General features: G+C 37.9%; 2 protein-coding genes across 7 annotated transcripts in view; one reads left to right on the top strand and one right to left on the bottom strand.

Moving 5' to 3' along the window:
- The first annotated feature begins 2,968 nt into the window (after positions 1 to 2,968).
- On the top strand, positions 2,969 to 7,930 carry RPS6 (ribosomal protein S6). Its single transcript, XM_008530063.2, has 6 exons — positions 2,969 to 3,964; positions 4,516 to 4,647; positions 5,184 to 5,394; positions 5,610 to 5,756; positions 7,545 to 7,702; positions 7,794 to 7,930. The coding sequence occupies exons 1-6, from the start codon at positions 3,959 to 3,961 to the stop codon at positions 7,887 to 7,889; spliced, it is 750 nt and encodes a 249-aa protein (XP_008528285.1). The 5' UTR covers positions 2,969 to 3,958; the 3' UTR covers positions 7,890 to 7,930.
- Positions 7,931 to 9,953: 2,023 nt separating this feature from the next.
- DENND4C (DENN domain containing 4C) overlaps positions 9,954 to 26,423 on the bottom strand; it is a 113,561-nt gene continuing 97,091 nt past the window's right edge. For 4 of the 6 annotated variants that reach the window (XM_070589755.1, XM_070589754.1, XM_070589757.1 and 1 more), the window contains 8 exons: positions 25,300 to 25,475; positions 22,081 to 22,263; positions 21,086 to 21,281; positions 18,982 to 19,227; positions 17,750 to 17,867; positions 13,687 to 13,837; positions 11,885 to 11,949; positions 9,954 to 11,661 (listed from right to left, as the gene is read on the bottom strand). In XM_070589755.1, coding sequence (XP_070445856.1) covers positions 11,525 to 11,661; positions 11,885 to 11,949; positions 13,687 to 13,837; positions 17,750 to 17,867; positions 18,982 to 19,227; positions 21,086 to 21,281; positions 22,081 to 22,263; positions 25,300 to 25,475 — 1,272 coding nt within the window. In that variant the 3' untranslated portion in view covers positions 9,954 to 11,524. The remainder of the gene's footprint in view (positions 11,662 to 11,884; positions 11,950 to 13,686; positions 13,838 to 17,749; positions 17,868 to 18,981; positions 19,228 to 21,085; positions 21,282 to 22,080; positions 22,264 to 25,299; positions 25,476 to 26,423) is intronic. The other 2 variants (XR_011531336.1, XR_011531337.1) reach the window with 1 other exon arrangement.

The following is a 26,423-nucleotide window of genomic DNA, read 5'->3' as shown; positions in this document are numbered from 1 at the left end:
ATCAACGACCTAAATATAAGAAATCAAACCATAAAATTCTTGGAAGAAAATATAGGGGTAAATGATCATGACTTTGGATTTGGCAATGGATTTGTCTCAGATATGACAACAAAAGCATGATTGGTAAAAGAAAAAATAGACAAATTGGACTTTATCAAAATTAAAAACTATTGTACATCAAAGGACACTATCAAAAAAGTGGAAAGAGGGGCCAGCCCAGTGGCATAGTGGTTAAGTTCACATGCTCCACTTCGGTGGCCCAGGGTCCATGGGTTCAGATCCTGGGTGCAGACCTACACACCACTCATCAAGCCATGCTGTGGTGGCATCCCACATACAAAACAGAGGAAGACTGGCACTGATGTTAGTTAGCTCAGCGACAACCCTCCTCAAGCAAAAAGAGGAAGATTGGCAACGGATGATAGCTCAGGGACAATAATCCTCCCTCACCAAAAAAAAAAAAAAGTGGAGAGACAGCAATAGAATGGGAGAAAATATTTGCACATCACATATCTAATTAGGGTGTAGTATGCAAAATATATAAAGAACTCCTACAACTCAACAAGACAAGCCAATTCAAAAATGGGCAAAGAGCCCTTGTGCACTGTTGGTGGGATTATAAGATGGTGCAACTGCTATGGAAAACAGTATGGAGTTCCCTCAAAAATTAAAAATAGATCTACCATATGACCCAGGAATCCTTCTGGGTATATAACCAAAAGAACTGAAAGCAGGGTCTTGAAGAGATACATATGCACACCTATGTTCAGGGCAACATTATTCTCAATAGCTAAGAGGTAGAAGCAACCCAAATGTCCATCAACAGATGAATAGATAAACAAAATGTGGTATATAGCTACAATAAAATATAAGGAAGGAAATCCTGTCACATGCTACAACATGGATGACTCTTGAGGACATTATGCTAAGTGAAATGAACCAATCACAAAAAGACAAGTACTGTATGATTCCACTTATATGAAGTATCTGAAGTAGTCAAATTCGTAAAAACAGAAAGTAGAATGGTGGTTACTAGGGACTGAGAGAGGGAGAAAAAGGGGAGTTGTTGTTTAATGTGTATAGAGTTCCAGTTTGATAAGATGAAAAAGTTCTGGAGATCTGTTTCACAACAATGTGAATATACTTAACACTACTGAACTGTATACTTAAAAATGGTTAAGACAGTAAATTTTGTGGGTTTTTTTTTTTAAAGATTGGCACCTGAGCTAACAACTGTTGTCAATATATATATTTTTTCTGCTTTATCTTCCCCAAATCCCCCCTGGTACATAGTTGTGTATTCTTAGTTGCAGGTCCTTCTAGTTGTGGCATGTGGGATGCCACCTCAACGTGGCCTGATGAGCGGTGCCATGTCCACGCTCAGGATCCGAACCGGCGAAACGCTGGGCCGCCGCGGCAGAGCACATGAACTTAACCACTTGGCCACGGGGCCGGCTCCAATTTTGTGGTTTTTACTGCAATAAAAAAAGGCATAAAAAAAGAAAATAAGAAGCCTGAGGAATTGTTCTCTTTGCCTCACAAAAGAGGTACCACTTCAATAAAAATAACTAGAGGTAAAAAAATAAGGGGGCAAATGACTTGAATAGATATTTCTCCAAAGAAGATATACAAATAGACAATAAGCACATGAAAAGATGGTAATATCATCAGTCATTAGGGAAATGCAAATCAAAACCACAATGAGGTACCACTTTACACTCACCAGGACAGCTATAATTTAAAAAAGAGGGAGAAAATAACAAGTGTTGACCAGGATGTGGAGAAACAGGAGCCCTAATACATTGCTGGTGGGAAAATAAAATGGTCAAGCTGCTGTGAAAAGTTTGGCAGTTCCTTCAGAAGTTAAACTCTGGATTCATATGACCCCCCCAGCAATTCCACTCCTAGGTATATACCCCAAAGAAGTGAAAACAAGTACTCAAACATACCAGCACTATTCACAACAGTAAAGTTGGAAAAAGCCCAAATGTCCATCAATGGATGAATGGATAAACAAATTGTAGTGTATACATACAGTGGAATATTACTCAATCATAAAAAGGAATGAAATATTGATACAAGCTATGATGTGGATGAACTTCAAAAACATTGGAAGCCAGACGCAAAGGTCACATGTTGCCTAATTCCATTTTTATGAAATATAAAGAATAAGTAAATCCATAAAGACAGAACACAGATTGTGGTTGCCAGTGGCTCGCGAAAGGGCAGAATGGGGAGCAACTGCTTAATGGGTACTGGATTTCCTTTTGGGGTGATGAAAATGTTTTGGAAGTAGATAGTGGTGGTGGTCATACAACATTGTGAATGTACTAATTGCCACTGAATCGCTCGCTTAAAAATGATTAATTTTATGTTGTCAATTTCACCTCAACAATAAAAAAATAATATACACAGGTTTTAAATGCATCACTTCACCCATGTTCCATACATTACTATCAGATGATCAAAAAGGATTTAGCAGAATCTTTCAACTTTGAAGGCGAAGGAGGCCTAAACTCAAAACTTTGTGATACTAAAGTGGAAAATGGGATGTAAAAAGCTTGGAAAGTAAAAAATATTGTTTACTTGAAATGCAGGAGTTTTTTTCTTGAAGAAAAAATATGGAGTAAATACGTAATAGACACTAAATGTTCCTTCCTTCAGGGTACTGATGGAGAGTGTGTGCTTCAGAGTTAGATCACCTGCGTTCCCACTCTAGGCCTCCCAGGAATGTTCAGGAAGACTATCAAATGCACTGTATCTTTCTCACATTCTTCTGTCCTATTAGGAGCTGCATCACTGCTGATTGAAGACTTACTGTAATACATTCACTTATCCTCCCTCTGCTGGCTAGCTTCATACTACCACACTCTAAATGACTAATGCATACCAGAGCTGGGATTCTGATCATTTAGCAAATAATTAGTGAACAATTATTATACGCCATGCACCTTGCTGCATCCTGAGTATATCACAGTGAAGTTAAGACCTGAGCCTTGGCCTAATTTACCATCTAGTAGAGGAGACAGACCATAAACAAACCATTTATGTATCATGATTAAGTACTATACAGGAAAACAGTGCTATACTAGAGAAGAAGTGGAAAGACACTATTTTAAGTAGGGTCTGCAGGAAAGGCTTTTTTAGGAGAGACATCTAATCTGAAAGACCTGCCTGGCATTAACGAATGACAATAGCTGAGTTTGGGATTGTGGAAGGTTTCTGACGTCAGGGTAGAGTTTGGAAAGTACTTAACTGCAGTCGGAAGTAAGGGAGTGATACCATTTTGCGTTTTAAAAAGATCGTAGAGGCCAGAGAGAAAGCAGGGAGGCCATTCAGGAGGCACCGATGGTGGCCTGAACTTGGGGCAACTGTAGCCACTGTTTTGCACGACAGCGTAGCTGACGGTGCCATTACGTGATAGAACAAGGATGACTGCAGAGCGGTTAGAGGATAAGCGGATGATCGAGTATTTAAGGAAAAACAAGTCACGGGTTTCAGGGCGTCTTGCTGTGAACCGCCGGAACCAGGGCCGGACACGCTCCCTAACTGGACCTCTCCGGGCGGAGTACGAGGAGCAGGCGAGCCCGAGAGCTGAACTCCGGTCCTGCCCTCCTGCTTTGGTACCATCAGACGCAGAGTGTCAGGGACCGAGCTGAGTCTCCACGCTGGCCCAGAAGAACGCGGGAAGGACCACGCAGTGGAGTCTAACCTTTAGAACTAAACCTGTGCCGCCTCACGAAAGCTCCGCCACTAGCGTCGCTCAGTACTCGCCTGCCGCCTAGACCACCCGCGACCGCGATTAGCCCCACTCCCGGAAGTGCCGCCTACCCAAGTTCATTTCCGCTTCCCAGTCGTCTGCCCATCTCGCGAGAACTGGAAGAGCCTATGTGACCTGGGCTAATCGGAAGTCAGGCCTCTTTTTCGTGGCGCCTCGGAGGCGGTCGGGTGCTTCAGCATGAAGGTAGGAAGTAGTGGCTGATGTTGGACTAGGCTCGGGGACGGTGAATCGAGTCCGAGAACACGGCGTGGCCACGGTCGTGGCTCTCTAGAATCCTGGCTGTGGCTGGCGAAGCCTCTGAGGCAGGAGAAAGCTCGCTTGTCAGCGGCCGGAGCTCTTTGGGAGAGCGGATGGCGAGCGATTGCTGCTGGAGCTGCGCCGCCCGGCAGCGCCAGCCATGGTGGCGTCCTGGCGCCCCGCCGGGACCCACACGGCTCTGGTGTCCTGTTGGCGGCCGCTAGGTCGGGCTCTTTGCTCCGAGAGCGTGAACGGCTGCGGAGCTCCCTTCGCCCCCGGGGTCGTCCCGCGCGGCTTGAGGCAAGATGTGTCTTATTTTTGGGTGCGGTGCTCATTGCGCGTTATTCCGTACACGTGTGCTTTAGCGAGTAAAAGGGACATCTCGCATTTTCTGCCGATCGTGTGAGGGTGACATGAGAGGCTTTTTCAATGGGATTGTGTTTGTAGGTGGTTCTGCGCTTTTCATAATGCTCTTTTTTCCCCTGTTTAATCCTTAGCTGAACATCTCTTTCCCAGCCACTGGCTGCCAGAAGCTCATTGAAGTGGACGATGAACGCAAACTTCGTACATTTTATGAGAAGCGTATGGCCACAGAAGTTGCTGCTGACGCTCTGGGTGAAGAATGGAAGGTAAAGGTTGACTGACTGTCCAAGTGATTGGGTGAAACTCTTTGAGAGATGGCAAAAGCTATTGGGAATTGGCGTGTGTAATGGGGTTCCAGCTCCTGGGTCTGTTTTATGATCTTGGGTTAGTTACTTCCAAGTGTCACTTTATAAGGTTGAGCTATCACCTGGCGGGGTTACATAGGTCACGTGGGAAAATATACACGAAGGTGTTATCCTGCAAGCTGATGGTTTCCAGAGGATCTCTCTAAAAGTGCGAGGAAGGGTGGTTTTGATTTGTTGCTCGTTGATGCTTTGGTTTTTTAACATAATCTTTCTCTAGAGGTGACCTGTGGTAATGCATAGGCTACGCATGTGACTTGATTGAAAGGGACTTGCTAATTGGGTTTGGCAAATTGGAAGTGTAGACAGAACTTACTGAGCGGAGAGAACAGTTTAAGTTGTTTCAAATTGGTCTTAATAAACTACACTTCCTAGAACTGGGGTTCACCCTGCAGAGGCCACTCCTTTATTTTATATCGTGTCGTTGTGTTCTCCTGCAGGGCTACGTGGTCCGAATCAGTGGTGGGAACGACAAGCAAGGTTTCCCCATGAAGCAGGGTGTCTTGACCCACGGCCGTGTCCGCCTCCTGTTGAGTAAGGGGCATTCCTGTTACAGACCGAGGAGGACCGGAGAGAGAAAGCGCAAGTCTGTGCGCGGTTGCATTGTGGATGCCAACCTGAGTGTTCTCAACTTGGTCATTGTAAAAAAAGGTGAGGCTGGCTTGTGTTCTTGAGTTTGATTTTTTTTTGTTGACGTGGATTTAAAGCTGATTGTCCAAATGCTTTTTTCATTCGGAGTATCCACAGTTTGACCCGTGGACTTTTGTTGGTTTTTTTTTTTAACCAATGCATAAACAATAATTTAGGGTTCTTGTTTGTAAGGAAGTTGTTGAAGTAAGAGGTCTTTGTTCACTTGTCTCCGTCAGGAGAGAAGGACATCCCTGGACTCACGGATACTACTGTGCCTCGCCGCCTGGGGCCCAAAAGAGCCAGCAGAATCCGCAAACTTTTCAATCTCTCTAAAGAAGATGATGTCCGCCAGTATGTCGTGAGGAAGCCCCTAAACAAAGAAGGTGGGGGAGATTCTGCAGTCTTGATTTCAGTAAATTAAGACTGGCTTAGTTTCAGTAATTTGTCACTAGCATTTTGGGTGCATATTAGAAGATGAAATCTCTGCCACTCTTGACCTGGAGCCTGAGTTTCAGGAAAATATTAGGGGAGAGGGTCAAGATAGGCAGTTGGTATTGATCCGTGTTATATCCAGTGCCCTCATGTTTTCCTTGAATATTTGCCTGTCCGTCATTATGTATAGGCCCACCGAAAGATAACTTCCCAGACATTAAGTTCATTGGTTTTGGATTAGGAGTTGAAAGAATGATAGAAAATTCTGGGACTGATTGTGCTCTCACTCCTACACACTCTTGCTTTTTCTTCCCGTATCAGAAGTTCTCAGTTTTTTGGTTTTTGTTTACAAGAGAAATACATGTTTTCATCAACTAAAGTGGCTTTAACTTCTGGCCCTTGTTTTCTTTATCTGGAGAATGTGGGTAGCAATAGTAAGTTTGAGAATTAGAAGTTAGAAAAATGTTTTATTCAAAATACTAGGGAACAGGTGTTTGGGATTTTGGAGTTGTATATTTTAAGCAGGTATATTTATTAGGCACTGTAACTCATCACCAGTGAAATCTTTGACAGCAGTGCTCTATAACATTGGTATTTCTGTGGTGAAATGTATGAATTTTTACATTAAAGCAAATAAATAGCGTGTCAGTTCAAGTTGGGTTTTCCTGACAAATCTGAAAAAATTTGACTCAGTTTTGGTTTTCTGGACTGGGGGCTTAAACCTGTGCCTAGAAAGTGCTACAAGGTGTCCGCAAATTAGACTGATGACATCTGAGAGAACTTCTCCACAGCAGGTCTATAATCCATAGGATTTTAGATTACAAATCATACAGGCTAAATGAAGATATTCTATGAATTTGCCACAGATTCTAATGTTAATGGTTTGGTTCCCCAGATTGGCAGGATCTGTCTTGGAAAATACAGATTCAAGCATAAATGGGACTTCAAAGCATGGTGTGATGGTGATGCAGATAATGCTTTACTTAGTGTCCACAAACAAGTTAAATATGCAATAGTGTTTTAAAATAATGCTCCTGTGTCTTACAGTACATGCATATGTAACACCCTACTAAGACAATCTAATTGTGGGAGGGGACTCGAAGTGAGTAGGAAAAGGCTTGGAGTATGACTAATTATTAAGCAAAGTAACCTAAATTTACATATGATCTTGAATTTGATATCCCAACTACTGGTGTGGTTTAATGAGCTGTCTGAATGAGGAGTAAATGTGCCAATTAGGAAAAACTTGGCACTTAGTGTAGTTAGCCTCTTCCTTATGTATTGACAATATTTAGCCCATCTTGGACTTTTTTTTAAAAAGATTTTATTTTTCCTTTTTCTCCCCAAAACCCCGTGGTACATAGTTGTATATTTTTAGTTGTGGGTCCTTCTAGTTGTGGCATGTGGGACGCCACCTCAGCATGGCCTGATGAGTGGTGCCATGTCCACACCCAGGATCTGAACCAGCGAAACACTGGGCCGTAAAGCGGAGCGTGCAAACCTTAACCACTTGGCTGCAGGGCTGGCCCCGTCTTGAATTATTGTTGACAAGGTAATATTTTAAGTTGCAGAATAGTTAAATCCAGATTTCATTTAAAAGGCTTCATAAAAGTATCAGTTTTCATAGGCACTGCTAACTCAATTAAGTTTGCATCTAAGTTTTAAAAATGTGGATCCTGATGAACAAGGGTGTTTTTGAGAAGTGATTGAGTCATTATCTGTTTTTTTTTTTCTTTTAGGTAAGAAACCTAGGACCAAAGCACCCAAGATTCAGCGTCTTGTTACTCCACGTGTCCTGCAACACAAACGTCGGCGTATTGCTCTGAAGAAACAGCGCACTAAGAAAAATAAGGAAGAGGCTGCAGAATATGCTAAACTTTTGGCCAAGAGAATGAAGGTAGGTCTAAGATGATTGGGGGGTGGGCATGGCTTTGGATTTGCATTTTTAATCCAGACAAGCTTTAATTGTGCTTTTTTGTTTTGTTTAGGAGGCCAAAGAAAAACGTCAGGAACAGATTGCCAAGAGACGGAGGCTGTCCTCTCTGAGAGCTTCTACCTCTAAGTCTGAGTCCAGTCAAAAATGAGATTTTCTAAGAGTAACAAATAAATAAGATCAGACATCAAATCTCCTTTGACTTTTCATTGATGATAAAACTTGGACAAATGAAGGGAGAGAAACTCAGATCAGAGAAAAGGGAGGTATTGTATCTAGCAATCTAATGGTGGATAAATAAAGTCTGCAAGAGATAACTGAAAGTGAAATCCTTCAAATTCAAGCTGAGACCATACTGTGGTAGTGGAAGAAATGGCCAGGACAGTGTTTCCTCTGGTGGGTGGCTCAGGAAAGGATTCTTAGCATAAGGCATTTATTGCCTATTTTTCTTTTCAGCAAGGCAGTGGAACGATCTAGGGGAAATAATAACTAGGACTATTATTAATCTTTACACACTTTATTTTGAAGAATACAGTTTTTAAAGATCTATACACAATACATGAAAAGTGCCCTGTGAAGATGGACATATGTAAAAAAGAACTCGTTAAAAGCGTAAGTAATGGATAGCATTTTAAAACAGTTCACAAAGCTTTTAAAACCAGTGCAAACATAGTGCATTAACAACAGAAAGCTTTTTGACTGAATTGTTAGTCATGCTTTTATTCTGTTGCACACTCTGAAAAGTTGAGGAACACTTGCATCATGAAGAATGCACAGAGAAAAGAGACTTTTAATGTACCATGTCATGTTTCTGTAGTAATTGCAGTTAGAACTAAGCTTCATAGACTAAAAGGGTCTTAAAAAGAAGGCACATTAGGCTTTAAGGGTGAGGAAAAGGAGCTCCTCATTTGTTGATAAATAACATTTTAACCACAGGTCAGTAGAATTTTTCAAACCGCTTTAACAGGTAGAGACTGAAGCAGTGCTTCACGATTGAAATGTGCATATGAATCACCTGGGGATCTGGCTAAAACACAGACTGATTCAGTAGTTTGGGGCCCCAGATTATATCACGAAGTTCCCAGTTGAAGCCAATGCCAGTCCCTCAACTGGACTGAGCAGCAAGATTCTTAAGACAACAGTAAGATCCCTATTGCTCTTAATAAATAGTATGAAAAAGTTACATAACATGGAAAGAAGTCTTAACTGGGAATTGACGGTAAATTGAACTTAAAAGGGAAAATGTAGCTTTTTAAAAAGATACCCAAAACTAAAGGACTGACATGCTACCGTTATAGCAGGTAACTTAAAGGACAAAAGGCAAGTCTGGTGTATACTCGAGAATTCTGTATTAACCAGAACCTGCTTGGTTCTAAGGCACAAAATCTGAGAATGACCCAGTTTTCTGATTTTAAGGAGTGGAGTCACTAAACAGATAACGGCTGGCCTAGACTGACAGCTCATGAATCTGGCAGATTTAAGATCGAGAACTTTTTAAAGGGGATGTTGGAGAATATTTCATTACAAAAATGTTCAATCCTCTATTTACTAGTGTGTACCAAAAATAAAAGGGCAACAATAGAATATCCCACGTTATAGGAGACTTAATTTATGCTCATTAGTTAACCATGCAGGTGGGTACAATCAACCTACAAAATGCACTGAAGTTTAATCAATCAGACTATCAGATCCAAAGCCAGCATTAAAGTAACAAAAAACTTTGAACTAATTTGAAAGATTGCTTTCAGAAATTATCAGGATTTAAGTTTCATACAGTGCTACAAGTCATTCTAGACATTTCTATATCTTTAATGCTTCCATATGTAGTTTTTTGTTTGGGGGGTGGTTTAGGTACTCTTTCTGTGGTAGGTGCTAGAAAAGGCCTTTAAGCAATTTTAACACAAATCAGCCCCAATTTCTAAATGACAGCAGGAGGCTAAGTTTTCCAATATATAACAGCTAAGTTATTTCAAATGTTACAAAAAGTTGTTAGAAAACATTTGATACAATATAGCCAAGTATTCTTAAATGTGTAAGGATGTCTTCATTAGACAGTTTGTTTTTCCAGGGGGAAGTGCTTTGGTAAGTAATTTAGTTCAAGTTAATGAAGACTACAGAGAAAAAAATGGAAAAACAATGTTGGAATTCTAAAGATCACAAAGGTTCAAATTAATTGTACACATTGCAGGAGACTTAAAAATGTAACAGAGACAAGCACAGCAAACTTAATTTTTATTTAACCTCAATTTTTTATATGCAAGGCAATTCCAAACTTTCTGTTGGGACAATAAATGTTAAGTATTAAAACTAGTACCAAGTTTTAAGTTGCAAAAATATATACTCTGAGACAGTGCAAAAGATCCATTTTTAAGGTAATGAGAACTGTACATAATTTCTGACAAGTTTTTTCACTTAGTACTTTCACAATAAATTGCAGCTAGAATTCTGCATAGGTAGATTAACCCTGAAATGTTGAAAGACTAGTACAGCAACAATTTTTAATTTTTAAAGGATTATACCAGGTGGAAGGAAGATTTGTGCTGTTAACTATACCATCTGGAAATATTTTTTTTGTATCAACTGATTTAGTCATCTTCCTAATTACTGTAAAAGCACACACACAAGCATTGGCTTTTTAAACCATGCAGAGTTAAGGCAAACTTACTTTTCTTAAGGGATGTTTTTAACAAAAGGCATGATAAATGTTACAGTGAGGCATGTGAGGTCGTGATTTTCTTAAGCTTGGCAACAAGCTCAATAAGCTTTAAAATTTTAAGACTTAATTGATTCATCCTAAAAAACAGTATTTACAAATGCACAAATAATAAGCATACAAGTCTAAATATTACACAAGAATAACATTTCTGTGTGCAGTGCAAGTTATCCCACAGGTTTTTAAAAGTGACCAACAGCAACAATTTATGTCCCTAAACAATTTCAGGTCCAAAGACAATATACATGAGCATTTTAAGCATGTTCCAATTTTGTAAATTATGAAGCTGAGTTCATTTCATTTAAACTGATTGGCTCAATTATTCCAATTTTAAAGCTGTTGTAAATTAACATGGTATTGGGAAGAGGATGAAAGGAAGTAACTGGCTATTCAAGATAAAATCCATTAAGGAAGATAATACATGACATGAAGGGTGAAGATATATGTTCAATTTAAAGTCAGAGGCAAGGCAGTTGTCAACAGACTTTCAGGTAATTTTGAGATTAATGACTACAGATGAGTTTATTAGTAGTCATTTATTTAATAGTTGGAGACCCCTTTCAGAAAACTATTGCAACACGCAAAGAATTTTAATAAATATAATATGGCTGTTTATATACATACCTACACAGCCAGACACATATATACACACATAAACAAATAGTTGCTCTTATAATTTGAGATATTTCATTTGTTTTGGAGTCAGGCAAGTTTACATTAATTTGCCATTCCCCAAACCCAATAGCTTCAAATATAAACAAAATGCCAAGGATGAATGTGGTTTCTCATTATCGAATAACTACTAATATAGAGAAATCCAAAAGCAGTTTTCAGCAGAAGCAAATAAACAGTTCCGAAGTTGCAAATTTTCAACATCAATAAACCCTGGGGCATTTTAATGGTATTTTTATGTTATGAGATGATTCAGTATGAATTACATTTCATTATATATTGTCCCAAGAGTTACTTCATTTCAGTTTTCACCAATTCTTAGCATTTGGAACAAACCGTGACTGCTTCCAGGTCGAATCTATCGCCCCAGCTTTGTGTCAAAAATCTCATGAATCTCTTATTCAAATGAGAGGTGCTCCAAAACACTTCCTGCACCATTCCATGCTGACACTTGGTGGAGCATCAATTTTCGGCAGCTTTTCAAGGATCTCTGATGGTAGGCTACTGTATGCAAGTCTATATTCATTGTCAAAAGCCTCTGAAAGACATGTTCAAAAATACAGTCGGTATTTGTTAATCAAGAAAGCAAAAGGCATGCATTTAAAAATAGTGGTCAAATCATATTTATATATTTACACTGCAAATTTAAATGTAAAAGTCTTTTTAAAGGCAAGTGGAGTATTTACCCATATCGGTTACAATTTTTTAAATTACTTTAGAAAATAAAACCAAGGACTTTTAGTAATCCTTAATCAACTTACCAATATCAATATTCTCTCTTCCAAGAGACACTAATGATAAGAACAGGATTTCTCTGTATATACTCCTGTAAAACAAATATTTTTAAAGTTAAGGAGAAAAGAACATAAAAATACACACAAAGGTTTTCCAAAATGATGAAAAAAGTTTAAGTTCTGTAGTGTAGTTACAGTAATGTACCCATGTCAATGTCCTGGTTTTGATGTTCTACTACAGTTATATGAGATGTCACCTTTAGGGGAAGCTGGATGAAAGGTACAGTGAACCTTTTGTACTATTTTTGCAATTTCCTGCAAATTTCTATTTCAAATTAAAAAGTTGAAAGTTAATGGGCATAAAGCTTCACACTGTCTTATAATGAAAGATGGCTTATTTTGACTTCATTACAATTTTTTAACAATATAAGTAACTGATAACTGTTTTAACTCTAATTTCTAATTAAAATTTACAAAAGCAGAGTTTTCTCTCTTTTGCCTCATGACAAAGTAAGATTAATTTCTAAGTAAGTTAGGAGTCTAAAACCCCTGGACACAAACAATGTGAAAGATGGTTTGGTCTCTTTACTATTTAACCCAACAGCAAGACATAAATCACCTTTATTTGGTTTGTGAACATAAACATGTCACAAATAAAACCTTTAAAATGGCTCAGTTTTTAAAATGAGGGGAAAACTTAGGAAAGGAAATGATTTCTAAGTATTTACATAGAAGAAAAATGAGAGTAACACTGATTCTGATGATGCTCCATGTAGCTTTCTTTAGAAGCTGCAGAAGCCATAAAACATCATTTCTGATATTCCCCCCCACCCTTAAACTACCGATGCTTGAAACCAGCTGCTCTTTGCGAAGGTCATCTCCACCTCAGCTGTTGAGATTCCAAGAGGATCCATTCATTTTCATGATCAATTCTTGCCCTATCACTTCTGAGATTATCTTCAAAGACGCCCTGACCAAAGAAACTTGAAGAGGACCTGGAAACACTGTTCATGTCCAACAGAATTTATGATGTTCCCCATTCTGAAGGTCCCACTGCAGAATTCACTTATGCCGAGACTGGGGTGAGCACCGATCTAACCACGTGAGCACACAGTGCTAAGATGATCGGGATAGCTCCATATTCTTTGTAATTCACTGCTTTCATCACTTTCCTAAATCGTTTCTACTCCTAAACCCATATTTTTTTTACATCCCACAAGAAAAGATATGATGTGTGGGTATGACAGGGCCTGAACAAGTAGAACATATATATTACATCAATGTTAACAAATTCACAGAAGGTTTCCAGTGAATAGCAGGAAACGCTCCAAAGTCTCAGTACACTTTAGACATGAATGAATTCTCTCTCAAAATTTAATCTATTCCCCCAGACAGACACTTTTGTTATGTTTGTGCTCAAGTATGAATGTATACATTTGAGTAGCACTTTTTAAAACAATCAGATGTGCTACAATGAGTATATGTTTCCTTTACAACCAGAGATATTTTTTTCTTTTTAGTAAGGAAGAGAGGCCCCGAGCTAACATCTGTTGCCAGTCTTCCTCTTTTTACTTGAGAAAGATTGGCCCTGAGCTAATATCTGCGGCAGTCTTCCTCTATTTTGTATGTAGGATGCTGCCACAGCGTGGCTTGATGAGCAGTATGAAGGGCTGCATGCAGGATCTGAACCCCAGGCTGCTGAAGCAGAGCACACAAACTTACCCACTACACCACCGGGCCAGCCCACAACCACAGATATTTTAAAAAATAATTTTAAAAAAACATGAAATTATTTTGAGTGACATCAAACAAAAATATTGGATTATTACCTTTGTCTTTTCACGTCTGGCTTCATTTGCTGTGAAAGCAGGTTGATGGGTTTAAGAACATCATTACGTTGAATACTCTGCCTGATGGTTTCTACTAAAGTGCTTGTTGCTTGTTGTTCCTCTGACAGGAGAGACAATTTCTTTTCAGAATCTAATAATAAGAAAACAGTAATTAAGAATACATTTATCCACTCTAATTATTAAAGAAGTTTTTTCCCTAGCGTTGTAGCATTTTCTAGTTTTTTATTCAACATCACCTCCCTCCTAGTAGAATTATCTGGCAATGCGACCAGCTAAAAAAATGTTTCCTGCTTTCTTCAGATAGGAGAGGCCTGTCTCTTTCCCTTTCCCTGGATTTAGGGCTTCCTGCTTGAGGCTGTGTTGTGATCGCTTATACTCTAGCAGCCATCTCGTGACCATGAAGCAACCTTTACCGACGGGAAAGCAGACACAACAGAAGGAGCCTGGGTCCCTGATGACACAGGAGTTGCCTAAAGTCCTGCAATGTCTACTTTATTACTTCTTGATGTAAGAAAATAATCTTTGCCTGTTTAAGCTTGTTATTTTCTATTAACTATAGCAGAGTATAATCCTAATTGATACAAGGGTAATTTTATTATTATTAAGAACAAACATTTATACAGGTTTCATACATTATAAAAGTGCTTTAATGGTAAACTGGAATTGAATCATACTAACATTAAAAATAAAATCAACAATGTGTGCTTAGCCAAGAAAAAGGGAAAACTTTAATACGGTAGGCAATTCCAGCAGCCACACAATTTTATTTACACCCGCATTAGTTGAGATGGCAATATGTATTCAACAGTTCCCTAAAGAGGCTCATTTTGAGTGCCTGTCATAAAGGAAGCTGTTATATTTTCATACAACACAGCCCCTTAACAAAGGCAGCTAGAAATACTTCATTTGTGTTCAACCAAAGAAATAGCAAAGTCCTCCGTTACAGTACAAGAGGACATGCTGGCTGCTATGGGTTTTGATCCTAGCTCTTCTACCTGCTAAATGATGACCTTTGAGTAGATCTGATTTTCATGCTATGCTGTGGGTCCTTCTAGTTTTGACATGTGGGATGCCGCCTCAGCGTGCCTTGAGGAGCAGTGCCATGTCCATGCCCAGGATTCAAACTGGCAAAACCCTGAGCCACCAAAGCAGAGCATGCGAACTTAACCACTTGGCCACAGAGCCGGCCCCGTTGTGGAAGATTTTTAAGTCCATATTCATAAGTGATACTGATTTTTACTTTCCTTTTCTTATGTTATCTTTGGTTTTTATATCAGGGTAATACTGGTTTTCTCACCAAAATCTCCACTATTTCTAAGAGTGCCCTCAGGCTTGAACTTCTCCACACTCTATTCCAAATAAAGTCATTTCCTTTGGGGAACGTTTCAGAGCTCTCTGTCCTTATAGCCTGCCTCTCCCCCCGGTGAAATCGCTGAGCCACTGCCCTGGAGCTGGGGCTGGGAACACTGTTCCTTCTCTTGGAATGACACCCCTGCTTTGTGAATGGGGTGCTGGGTAGGGGCAGTAGCCTGTGGTCTTTTCAGCTTGCCTCTCCTGGCATAAAACCTCTGCCCTACTAGCAAGATGCAGTGAAAACAATTTGGGCCCCAGTATTCCTGGCTTGCTGAAACAGGTAGAGCCTCTGCCCAATGAATGGGGGCTGAGAGGAGGAAGTGAGCCTCCACCTGCCCTGGAATTTAGCCTCTGTAATGCACAGCTGGGAGGATGAGCACTGCTGCTCAGCCTGTCTTTCACTGGACATGCTGTGGCTCTTAGATTGGGAGCTGAGGGGAGAGAGAAAGTTGTAGTTCAAATGCCACAAAACCTGTGTTTTTTACTGAAATTTAGTATATTTTCTTGAATAAATGTTTGTGCATTTGCTCTATAGCCTTAGACACTACTTTTTTTTTTCTTTAACAATTTTCACCAATTATGGTTGTGTTGCTGGGAAGAGGGTCTGCACAACTCCTCATACTGCCATTCCAGAAGTCATCAGTCACTTAACTCTTAATATGTTACTTATATGCCAATTCTTCATTTAAAGCAGCCAATCAAGTAAAGAAACAAGGCCATTCTTGAGAGCTCTAAATTTTATTCCCACCACAAATTATAGAACATTTTGAAACACTTGTCTATTTTAAGAGAAGAGTGAAAACAACTAAAGAAACGGCAGCTCTAAGTCTATTCTTTTCTAGAATAAATTTCAAGGTTACTCTGCTCTAACCTAAAAAACATTCAAAATATCAGAACTGGAACAACAAAAGACAAAAAGTAACTTAAATTCAACCATAATTTTGCAAGTGGCATATAAGAGAAAACATATGATTTTTTTCTTCCAGTTTTAAGTAAAACAAATCGCAAATTAGTGATAGATTGTTGAAAAAGTACAAAACAGTAAAAAATAAAGAGTGAACTCTTCCCTTTCTCTTTTGAGTAGCCACTGTTAATACCTTGGGATATATGGTTTTAGACCTTTTTCCATGCATATATTAAAAACACATACATATATATTTTTAGTTTTCTTTTTATACAAAATGAGAAAAGATTATATACTGTTCTACAACCTGTCTTGGTTTTTCCTCACTCAATATATAATGGACATCGATCCTTTTAGGCACCGAAATACAAATGACTCTCGTTCTTTTTCCTGGCTGCCAATATTTCACAGTGTGGATTTATCGCAACTCTCCTGTTAGGTATTTACTTAAAGTTTTTCATTATTACAAATAATCCTGCAGTAAGTGTCATTGTACAGACAGCTTTGTACACTGTATTTCTGTAGCACAGAGTCATCTTATTGTAATTGCTCAGTTGAAGGATATCCACATATTAAATCTGGATAATGTTTGCCATATTGTTCTCCAGAAATGTGTCATTTTACCTTCTAACACTATATCAAAGTGTTCCTTCCCTCTATATCCTCAACAATATTAGATATTATTAATCATTAAAATTTTTTGCCATCCTGATGTATCTAAGTTTATATTCTCCTTTTTTTAAAAAAGAAAGTCATATTTCACTAAATAATGAGATTGAGCATATTTTTCATATGTTTGTGCTCTGGACTGAATTATGTCCCCCCCCCAATTCATATGGTGAAGCTCTAACTCCCAACATGACTGTGTTTGGAGATAGTCTTTAAAGGGGTAATTATGGTTAAATGAGGTCATAAGGGTGGGGCCTTAATCCAGTTTGACTGGTGTCCTTATAAGAAGAGAAAAGGACACCAGGGAGATGCAGGTGTTCACAGGGAAAAGGCCAACTGCGAGCCAAGGAGAAAGGCCTCAGGAGAAACCAAACCTGCTGACACTTTGATCTTTGACTTCCCATCTCCAGAATTGTGAGAAATAAATTTCTGTTGTCTAAGCCACCCACTCTCTGGGAGACTCTGTTATGGGAGACCTAGCAAACGAATACAATCTGTAGAAGCCACTTAATGTTTCTTCCATGAACTGCTTATTGATATCATTTGCTCACTTACCTACTTGCTTGTTTGTGGTTTCTTACTGACTCATATGGCTTCTGAAAACTTGATGATAACCCTTTAAACTCCCTGTAAAAATATATTCTAAATATAAAAGGCTAAAACCGAAGTCAAAATCTTTGAGACTAGTATCCACATAAATTGAAATTATGATCCTATACCAACACATCCAAATTAGTGTTCCACTACATAGAATTTACTCTCCAAATACCTAGCCAAAATGCTACTGGACAGAAAAATCACAAAAAACCACTCTTCAGCTCAGGTGGAGACCCGACACAGTTAAATGAGTCAGTACAACAGAAATCACTTTGAACTAAAATGGAAAAAACTTGAAGAGATACTAAAAATGAATGAAAAATTTAAAAGCAAAGCAAAATAATCTGTTTCTCTCATGTCCTTAATTCTACTTTCCCCCAAGTAGTCTATTCTTTATTGCTAAATAGTCTTCTGCTGTATGGATGGACTGCACCACATTTGCTTATTCATTCACTGTGGATGGATATTTGGGTTGTTTCCAGTTTGAGTCTTTTATGTCTTTAATTCTATTTTACTTACTAAGATTCCTCCATGAGACATACAGAGGTTCTCCTGGTTCCTGATGAAGGTTGATATTGTCCCATAATAGCTGAATATAAACAAGTTTGCTATCCTGGGACAGAGATGATAGAGGAAGCTAAAAGAGATCAATAGAAAGTATTAGCACCCCAAGCATAATAACTACCAGTGGACCTAGCAAAGCTTGATTACATAAAACAGAGTTCTTTCAAAACTCTGGACCTAAAATTCTGAGCAAAAATTTTATTTTTTATTTATATCTGATGATAAATGTTCGTATTATTTTCTGAGGTACACGTTTCTCATTCTGACTTTCAAGGATTGGGATGACAACTTGGTAACCGGCATAGTGGCCACATGAAAGATTAACTGCCATTATAAGAAATTTTAAGGTAAGAGAAAGTGTAATAGTTTCTACTATCTTGTAATGACTACTACTTAAAATAAATGAGTCAAAATAGAGTTTGTAATACTTTTAAGAAAAGATTGTGTTCTGCCCCTGGTGTATGTTCGGGGTGTGGGGTGTCTCTCAATGTTAAATATCGTAAAATGATGGCGCTCTAGGAGCTCACTGTCTCCAATGCAGTCAGGGATCCCAGCAAAAGTAAAGTAGGGACATTAGAGTCAGACAGCCAGACTGTGATCTTGGGTCCCCGTCACTTATTAGGTATGTGACCTTGCAGAAATTACTTAACTTCTCTAACTTTTAATTCTATCATCTGAAAACTATGAATAATATGAGTCCTTTAAAATAAGGGTGTTGTGAGAATTTCAGCTGGCAATATGATATTTCAGAATAAAAGCTACCTTTTCTAGCCACCCCTGCAACTAGAAATGACCATATAACTAAGTTCAGGCCAAACAGATACATATGGAACTATTATGTGCAACTCCAGGATCTGTCCCTAAAGAAACAAGACATACTCTTCTCCATTCGATTTTCTCTTTACTGCTGGCTGGAACATGGATGTGTTAGCTTGGAAGTCAAGTCAGCTATCCTGGACCAGGTATAGAACTTGGAAATGGAGGTCATGCACATCTGAGCAAAAAGACAGAAGGATCTCAGGTCCCTAACACTGTACCATCCCAGGACCACCTATCCAAACTTTTAAGTGAGAAAGAAATTACCTATGTCTCATTAAGTCTCTATTGTCGTATACTTTCTGTTAATTGAAGTTAAGCCTCATCCTAACCAAGACCAATGTAGCATAAATTAAAAGTTGGTACCCTACCTGTACACCTCCATTACAGTGTTCAGATGTGAGGATAAGTCCTGGCAAGTTACTAGGAAGATCCAAACGTCTGAAATACCAAACGAGGTTCCAGAAAATGATTGGATGTTGATTGATGAAAGAGGATGTGTGAATCACCTGATCGCCTTCATTCTCTAGCAAAGATTCAAGTTCTTTACGAAGTACTAGAGGACTCAAGTAGGGCACAGAAACAGGAGGAGGATTGGGTCTTTTCCCTAAAGGATCCTTAAAAAAAGTAAAAATACAAAAAGAAGTGAATATTATCTAATTCTGTATGTTTAAGAGTATTACTCAATGACATCATGCTTCTCTATCCTTTCAAAATCAGTTATTTCAGGCCCATTGCTACATGCAGTAGAATACCCACTGAAAACCTAAAAAAGAAAAAAATACTTAATCATAAATACCCTTAAATTAAATGATTACAAGAGAAAATTAATAATCCATACAACAGACTCTCTTTCAAACACGACGGTTTCTCTATCATGTTGATAAAAGCAACAGCCTACGTGTGATTGATTTTTCCTTTTCATTTTTTTATCTCAAAATATTTGCATTTCAGATGTTTTACAATGATGATACATGTGTGACTTTATCTTCCTCTTACAATGCTAAACAGATGGGGCAATATTTTGTGTTAATATTCTTTGATGACTCGTTTTAAAATTATATCTAACTAGTTTTTACATTATAACAAAAACTAAAGTAGTTAAAGAGCAGTTATAAAACCAATTCAAATGAAATAATGAATGACTTTAATAAGTTATACGTATTATAATCAGAATAAAATGTTTATGACCAACTAAACTCAAATTGAAGTCTCCAAATACCATTTCCCTCTAAAAGGAACCAGAGTTTCTTAGAGAAATGGCGGGTTCTAGGTCTGGACAAGGAAATGAGTGGGAAACATCTTGTCATATAAGGAAGCAAGAAGTTTTAAAAAAAATTACAAGAAGGCAACTAGAGTTGTATCAGAAGGACTAAGGTGCCAACTTCTACCTGACCAAAGATGGGATAATATAAGCATCAATAAGGATAACAGCAGCAATGGATGTAAACATAAATGTTTATATTGATGAGGTCATAATGATACTCTATTCCCCTAAATTAATTGATTACCTTGGAGAATGCTAGGAACTCAACCTGCGATTTTTAAAATTGGTAAATAAAAGGAAAAAGAATCTAACATTTATCCTGCCTTTCCAATATCAATCGCATCTTTAGAAAACAAAACAGAAGACATGGGGCAGTTCTTTTTTATAGAAGTATTCCATATAATAAAGAAGATGACAGAATTAGACTACCATCATTTTATAGCTCCAAATGAATAACCTGATCTAGGCATTGAGGCATTAATAGCTACTAACGTCACAAAGACAGTTTATGTCTCCTATTGGAGTAACATATACCACCACTGATGAAGTCATCTTACAAAAATAAGCAAAAGAACAACAAAACAAAATAAAAAACCTGAATCTGATAAAGTTTCTAGATACAATTACCAATTCATAAGGTTGTAATGAACAAATAAATTTCAAAGGAAAAGAAGAGAGCCTACAGATTAAAAAATACTAAAAACAGATCAACCAATTGCAATGCATAGATCTTATTTGATCCTTATTGTTCAAACTACAAGACGCACGTACTTGACATTTTTGAGACATTTAGAAATTGGAACAAAGACTGAATAATTTGATATTATTTATTTATGTTTTGGTCTGATAATGACACTGTATTTTTAAAAGAGTCCTTCTCTTTCAGAGATACATACTGAAATATTTACAAATGGGATATATGATGTATGAAATTTGCTTCAAAATAATCTAGGAAAGAAGTCAATGAAGAAATACAGGAAAGAAGAATGTCCATAAGGTGAAAATTACTGAAGCTAGATGATGGGTCAAAGGGACACAGACTCTTCCTTTATTTTTGTACACATTTAAAATTTTTAAAAGTTCTTTGTTTAAAAAAATTCTTCTCTATCACTTTTCATGTGATTAAAATAAATCCACTATAGAAGAAATTATGTGCTGTTCTAATAAATACTTACACGAATACACAGTATAATTATAATGTTACATACCACAACTTCCTGCAGACTGTTTGGAAGACTAACTGTTGAAATGCCATGAAATGGTCGCTGGGAAAAGTCAATATTTTGCAAGGGACCTCCAACACTGTGACTTCGAGTCAAAGATACATTTCGCTTTGATAAACTATTAGGCACAGGTGAAATTTTCATAGTTTGGACATCTTCACTGGCTTTCCTTATTTCATCACTTTAAAAAATGAAGAAGAAATGCTTTGTTTGTGCTGCGAAACAATCTAAATCTGTAGAGCTAGAGTATTTTCTACAATGAATTTTGAATCTACTGAATATATCTGAGAAGACTCAGTAACGCCTTATAAGAATTAAATTTTCTTTAGGCATTTTTGTAAAACTGATCAGAAGAGCAGGAAGGAGTGGATGACTCTGGTGAAGGGTGGGAAAAGGACATATGGTAGATAACACGTATTGTTTTAGAAAATATTAAGTGCCCATTCAGTTGCTTTATTCAAACATTATTTCATCTTCATTAAACAAAATCACCTAGAAGTAAACTGCATGCAAATAAGTAATGTAGATTCATTGACAAGTATTTCATCTCTATCTAATGATCCACCTAAAGATAAGAGAGCAGATCAGATTTAGTTTTTTATTTTTAGTGTTTAGCATAACGCTTAGCATTCAATAGGCTCTCAAATGTTTGAGTCTATCAATATTTAAGAGTAAACAGTGTACTTCACAGTAAAGAGTTAAGTCTCTGGAAACTGGCAATGACTACACTGAAGGGGAAAACACTTTTTACTGTTGAGAAGTTCTTTTTTAAAAGACCACTGTAAACATTAAACATACTTTCAAAAATGTTTACCATCCAATTCATTCATTAGATATTTCAACAATATATGGCAGTAAAAGTTAAGGTTAAAATTTTAAAATGCCAGAACTTATGCCTCCATGAGTCAGGTTATCTTTAAAAATGAATTTTAACAAGGGTACCCAATTTATTATGAAGAGTTCTCTGTAGCCTATGGTACCTTGATTCAACTGCAGAGTTTGTTTCTTCAGTTATGGTCTGGTTATGTTTTGGGAAATCCATAAAGCTGATCAAGTCAGGCTCTACTGAACTGGATACAGGTTTGTGCTCCAAAGGTTCACTTGCCAATGGAATGCTGCCACTTTGTAAACTGTCACCAGAGGTACTTGGTTTCAGGAAAAAGCTAAATATGGAGCAGTCCAAAAACAAAAGTCTTTAAAAATCCTAAAGTGCATTAAATTTCACCACATTTAGAATTACTTTATGGCAAAGCAGGCATTAATGAATTATACAATCCATAGAAATACTGCCTGTTTCAAAGACACACGCACTCCTGCTCTCATTTTCTCTCCCCTCCTGTCCTAAACTTTTCAAATGAAAAGGTCTAGAAGAGATCATTATAGTTCAATATAAGATCCCTTCAGTTTTTGAGAATCATTAAAGGAAGCTATGAAAGAAGATGGAAAGCGAAATATTTCATTAATTTTCAGAGTTAAAAGAAAAAAAAGTAGAGAGCAGCAACAGCAGCATTTTAACATATATTAACCTATAATTGTTTATAATACCCTTACCCCCCCTTATAAATCTCCATTTTGTCTCCAATCATTTCCTGTCCCCTCTAGTCATTCAGTATTTTATTTCATCTTCTCTCTCTCCTTCTTCTAGGTGGGGATGGGGTGAAGGTTTGGCCTTGCAAGGCACATTAAGAGAATTTTCTGAGGTAATAGTAATGTCTGTGTCTTGATAAGGGTTTGGTTTGTACAAATGTACATATTCACTCTTCAAATGGTACATTTAAGATCTGTATATTTTGCTGTATATAACTACCTCAAAAGAAAAAAACTGTGAACAAATACTGAACTTTAGTTCATGATATACATGCTCAAGTCATCAGGGGAGAAGTGTATAAAATGTTTATATCTTATTTTAAATGAATAAAAATATAAAATGGATGGACGGACAGATAGGTGATAAAGCAAGTACAGTAAAATGCTAATTGTAGAATGCAGGGGTGGGTATTTGGGTGTCACTATAAAAAAAATCTTTAAACTTAGCAGTAAGTTTGAAATTTTCCATAATGACATATTGGGGAGGAAAATCAATGCTCCTTTATAATCAATTAGAAAATATAAAATAAGGTACCTACCACAACAGCTTAAGAAACACAATGGCTTAACTCAACAAAAAAGTATGTGACCTATGGAGAATAATTTAAACTCTATTAAAGGACATACAAGAAGATCTTTAAAAAATGGAGATATATACCATGTTCATTGATAGGAGAATAATACTGAAAACATCCATTTTTCCCAATCAATCTATAAATCTAATGTAATCCCAATGACAACTCCAGTTGGACTTTTTTTTTTAGGAACTCAAAGTTACTCTAAAATATGAAAAAATAAGTAACTATAACCAAAATAAATAAATTCCACGAGGGGGAACTTACCCTACCAACCAGACAGAACACAAAGAGTAATAGAAAAATATGGTACTGACAAAAAGAGCACATGAATACAGAACCAGAGTGAGGTACAAGTGGGAACTTGATATATGATAAAGGTGATACTACATATCAATGAGGAAAGGATAGAAAACTGGCTCATTATTTGGAGAAAACTAAACCTGGGTCCCTACCATCATACACAAAGGTAGACTCCAGATGGATTAAATATCAGAGGTAAAATAGAAAGTTAACAGAAGAACTGTGAGGAGAAAATTTTTATGTCCTACAGATGGGAAACAACTTTTAAAACGACTCCAAAAGCACAAATCATAAGGAGGAAAATTAATGATGACATCAAAATTAACGATTTCTCTTCAAGGAATTAATATCAAGAATATTCAACACAGAGATCAACAAGAAAAAGAAAGCTTAATATAAAAATGGGCAAGTATGTAAACAAGCATTTCACAGAAAATGCTGGAATAACTAACAATTATATGGAGAGAGACTCAAACTCACTAGTATTCAAAGAAATTAAAACAAAAATGAGATATCACTTTATACTCATTCGAATGCAAAAATTAGAAAAGTGATAATACCACACGCTGGTGAGGATGTACAGAAACGGGAATTGTTGGGAACTACTAGTGGGAGTGTAGCCATCTGGAAAGCAATCTTGTATGATGGAAATCATGTATGAAAAAGACCCAGTGATCTCATTTCTAAGCCTATAATTCTAAGAGAAACTACTTCACAAGTCCAGAAGGAGACAGGTACTCTGCAGTGCTCTGCATCACCACAGGGACACTTAGAGTGACAGAGAACGGGAGCAACGGAAGTAGCCAACACTAGGAATATGGGTAAGTAAGATGAGGTATTAACTTCCTAGAGGAGAAAAGGAATAAACTAGATGTACATACAGCAACTCAGACAGTTTAAAGTGAGAAATAAGAAATAGAGATTTTCAGCATTATTCTAATTATTTCAATTAAAAATACATAATCACGAAAAACAACATATTTTGTAAGGCTATATATCCAAGGATATATCACACAGAGCAGTCAATGTTCTTCTTGGATAAAGGAATGAGTAGGAATCGGTGAGCAGAGGAAGATAATAAAGAGGCCCCTCACACAAACCAATGATGATGGTGTGTCAGCAGTTAAGAGTATGATTTCACTTAGCCCCACACCTGAAGCTAAAAGGAAAAAGAGAGAGGAAACACCTCTATGACTATAGATTTTCAAAAAGCAGCTAATGGTAGACAATAATATGAAGTTTGTTTGCTCCATAAAACAAATAGAATATGAAGTATAATTACTTAGGTCAGTATATAGTTACCAAACTTTCAATTACTTAACGACTGACTATAGATCAGCTAGTTTCCTTTCTATTGCCTATAATTCAGTCATTTCACTGTACAGAGCGTTACCACAGAGGGCAACAAGAGAAGAGTTGAAGCCTCCTCTACTTTTTTTTTTTGTTTTGCTTCTAGAAAACATATTAAGGTCACTGAGGCAGAAAGTTTAAGATAATGACTAACATCAGCGTTTTGAATTATCTATAAAGTTTAGCTCCAAGAACTGACTACCACTGATAATCATATGTTAAATAAAATGGAAAGTGGTCTCCTACATTGTATTTTCGACTCAAATACTGAAAGCAAAGGAAAGAAAGGGACAGCTGGAGCAAACCATGAATACTTCACTCTTCCCCCAGGAGTCATGCCTTTTGGGGGCACTTACCTCTTAACAGTGCATTTATAATACTAACCTTGCAGAGCCTCTCAAGTCCTTAAATTCTATATTGAGAAGAGGCAAGAAGTTGCTTTTACAGAATGGACATGTTGTATTCAAATTGGAGTCATCTGCCGTCCACCCAGCCATAATTTCTTCATCATAAACGAGAGCTCCACAAGCTCTGCACTGGGAACAGCTTGACATCAGAACCTACGAGGACAAAGCACGGGCACTGAGAACCTCCCCGGGAACATTTAAAGCACGGACACTGAGAACCTCCCCGGGAACATTTAAAGCACGGGCACTGAGAACCTCCCCGGGAACATTTAAAGCACGGGCACTGAGAACCTCCCCGGGAACATTTAAAGCACGGACACTGAGAACCTCCCCGGGAACATTTAAAGCACGGACACTGAGAACCTCCCCGGGAACATTTAAAGCACGGGCACTGAGAACCTCCCCGGGAACATTTAAAGCACGGGCACTGAGAACCACCACGGGAACATTTAAAGCACGGGCACTGAGAACCTCCCCGGGAACATTTAAAGCACGGGCACTGAGAACCTCCCCGGGGACACTCATCTCCACTCTCGACACAAACAGAGAAGTTTATTTTGTTGATCAAATTTGGAATTAACAGTTCAAATTACTTTATAGGTAAAACTATCAGTTTATTGCCTTGCTTATATAAGATATGAAGCAAATTCAACAAAATGCCTTATTTTATTATTCTCTCCACAAGTGTATCACAGAATTCTGTCAAATGCCATTCTGAAATAAAAAGTTTTGTTGTTGTTCGTGCCCTCCAGTCGATTCCAATTCCTGGCCACCCTGTGTACAGCAGAGCACACCCCTGCCCGGTCTTTTTGTGCCACCCTCACCTTCCAACACTCTATCAGACAGTGCTCCGCTGGTATTCATAACGTTTTCACGGCCAATTTTCTCTGGAGTGGCCAGGTCCTTCTTCCTAGTCTGTCTACTCTGGAAGCTCCACTGAAACCTTGTCTACCATGGGTGACCCTGCTGGTCTTTGAAATACCAGTGGCATAGCTTTCAGCGTCATGGCAACAAGCAGGCACCACACTTACGACAACTGACAGATGCGTGGTGTGGTTCCCCGACCGAGAAGTGAACCTCGGCCGCAGTGGTAAAAGGGCA

Source organism: Equus przewalskii, chromosome 22 (genome assembly GCF_037783145.1).
Source record: "Equus przewalskii isolate Varuska chromosome 22, EquPr2, whole genome shotgun sequence".
Classification (NCBI taxonomy): Eukaryota; Metazoa; Chordata; class Mammalia; order Perissodactyla; family Equidae; genus Equus; species Equus przewalskii.
The sequence above is the reverse complement of the archived record's forward strand: the minus strand, read 5'-3'. Positions and strand labels throughout refer to the sequence as shown.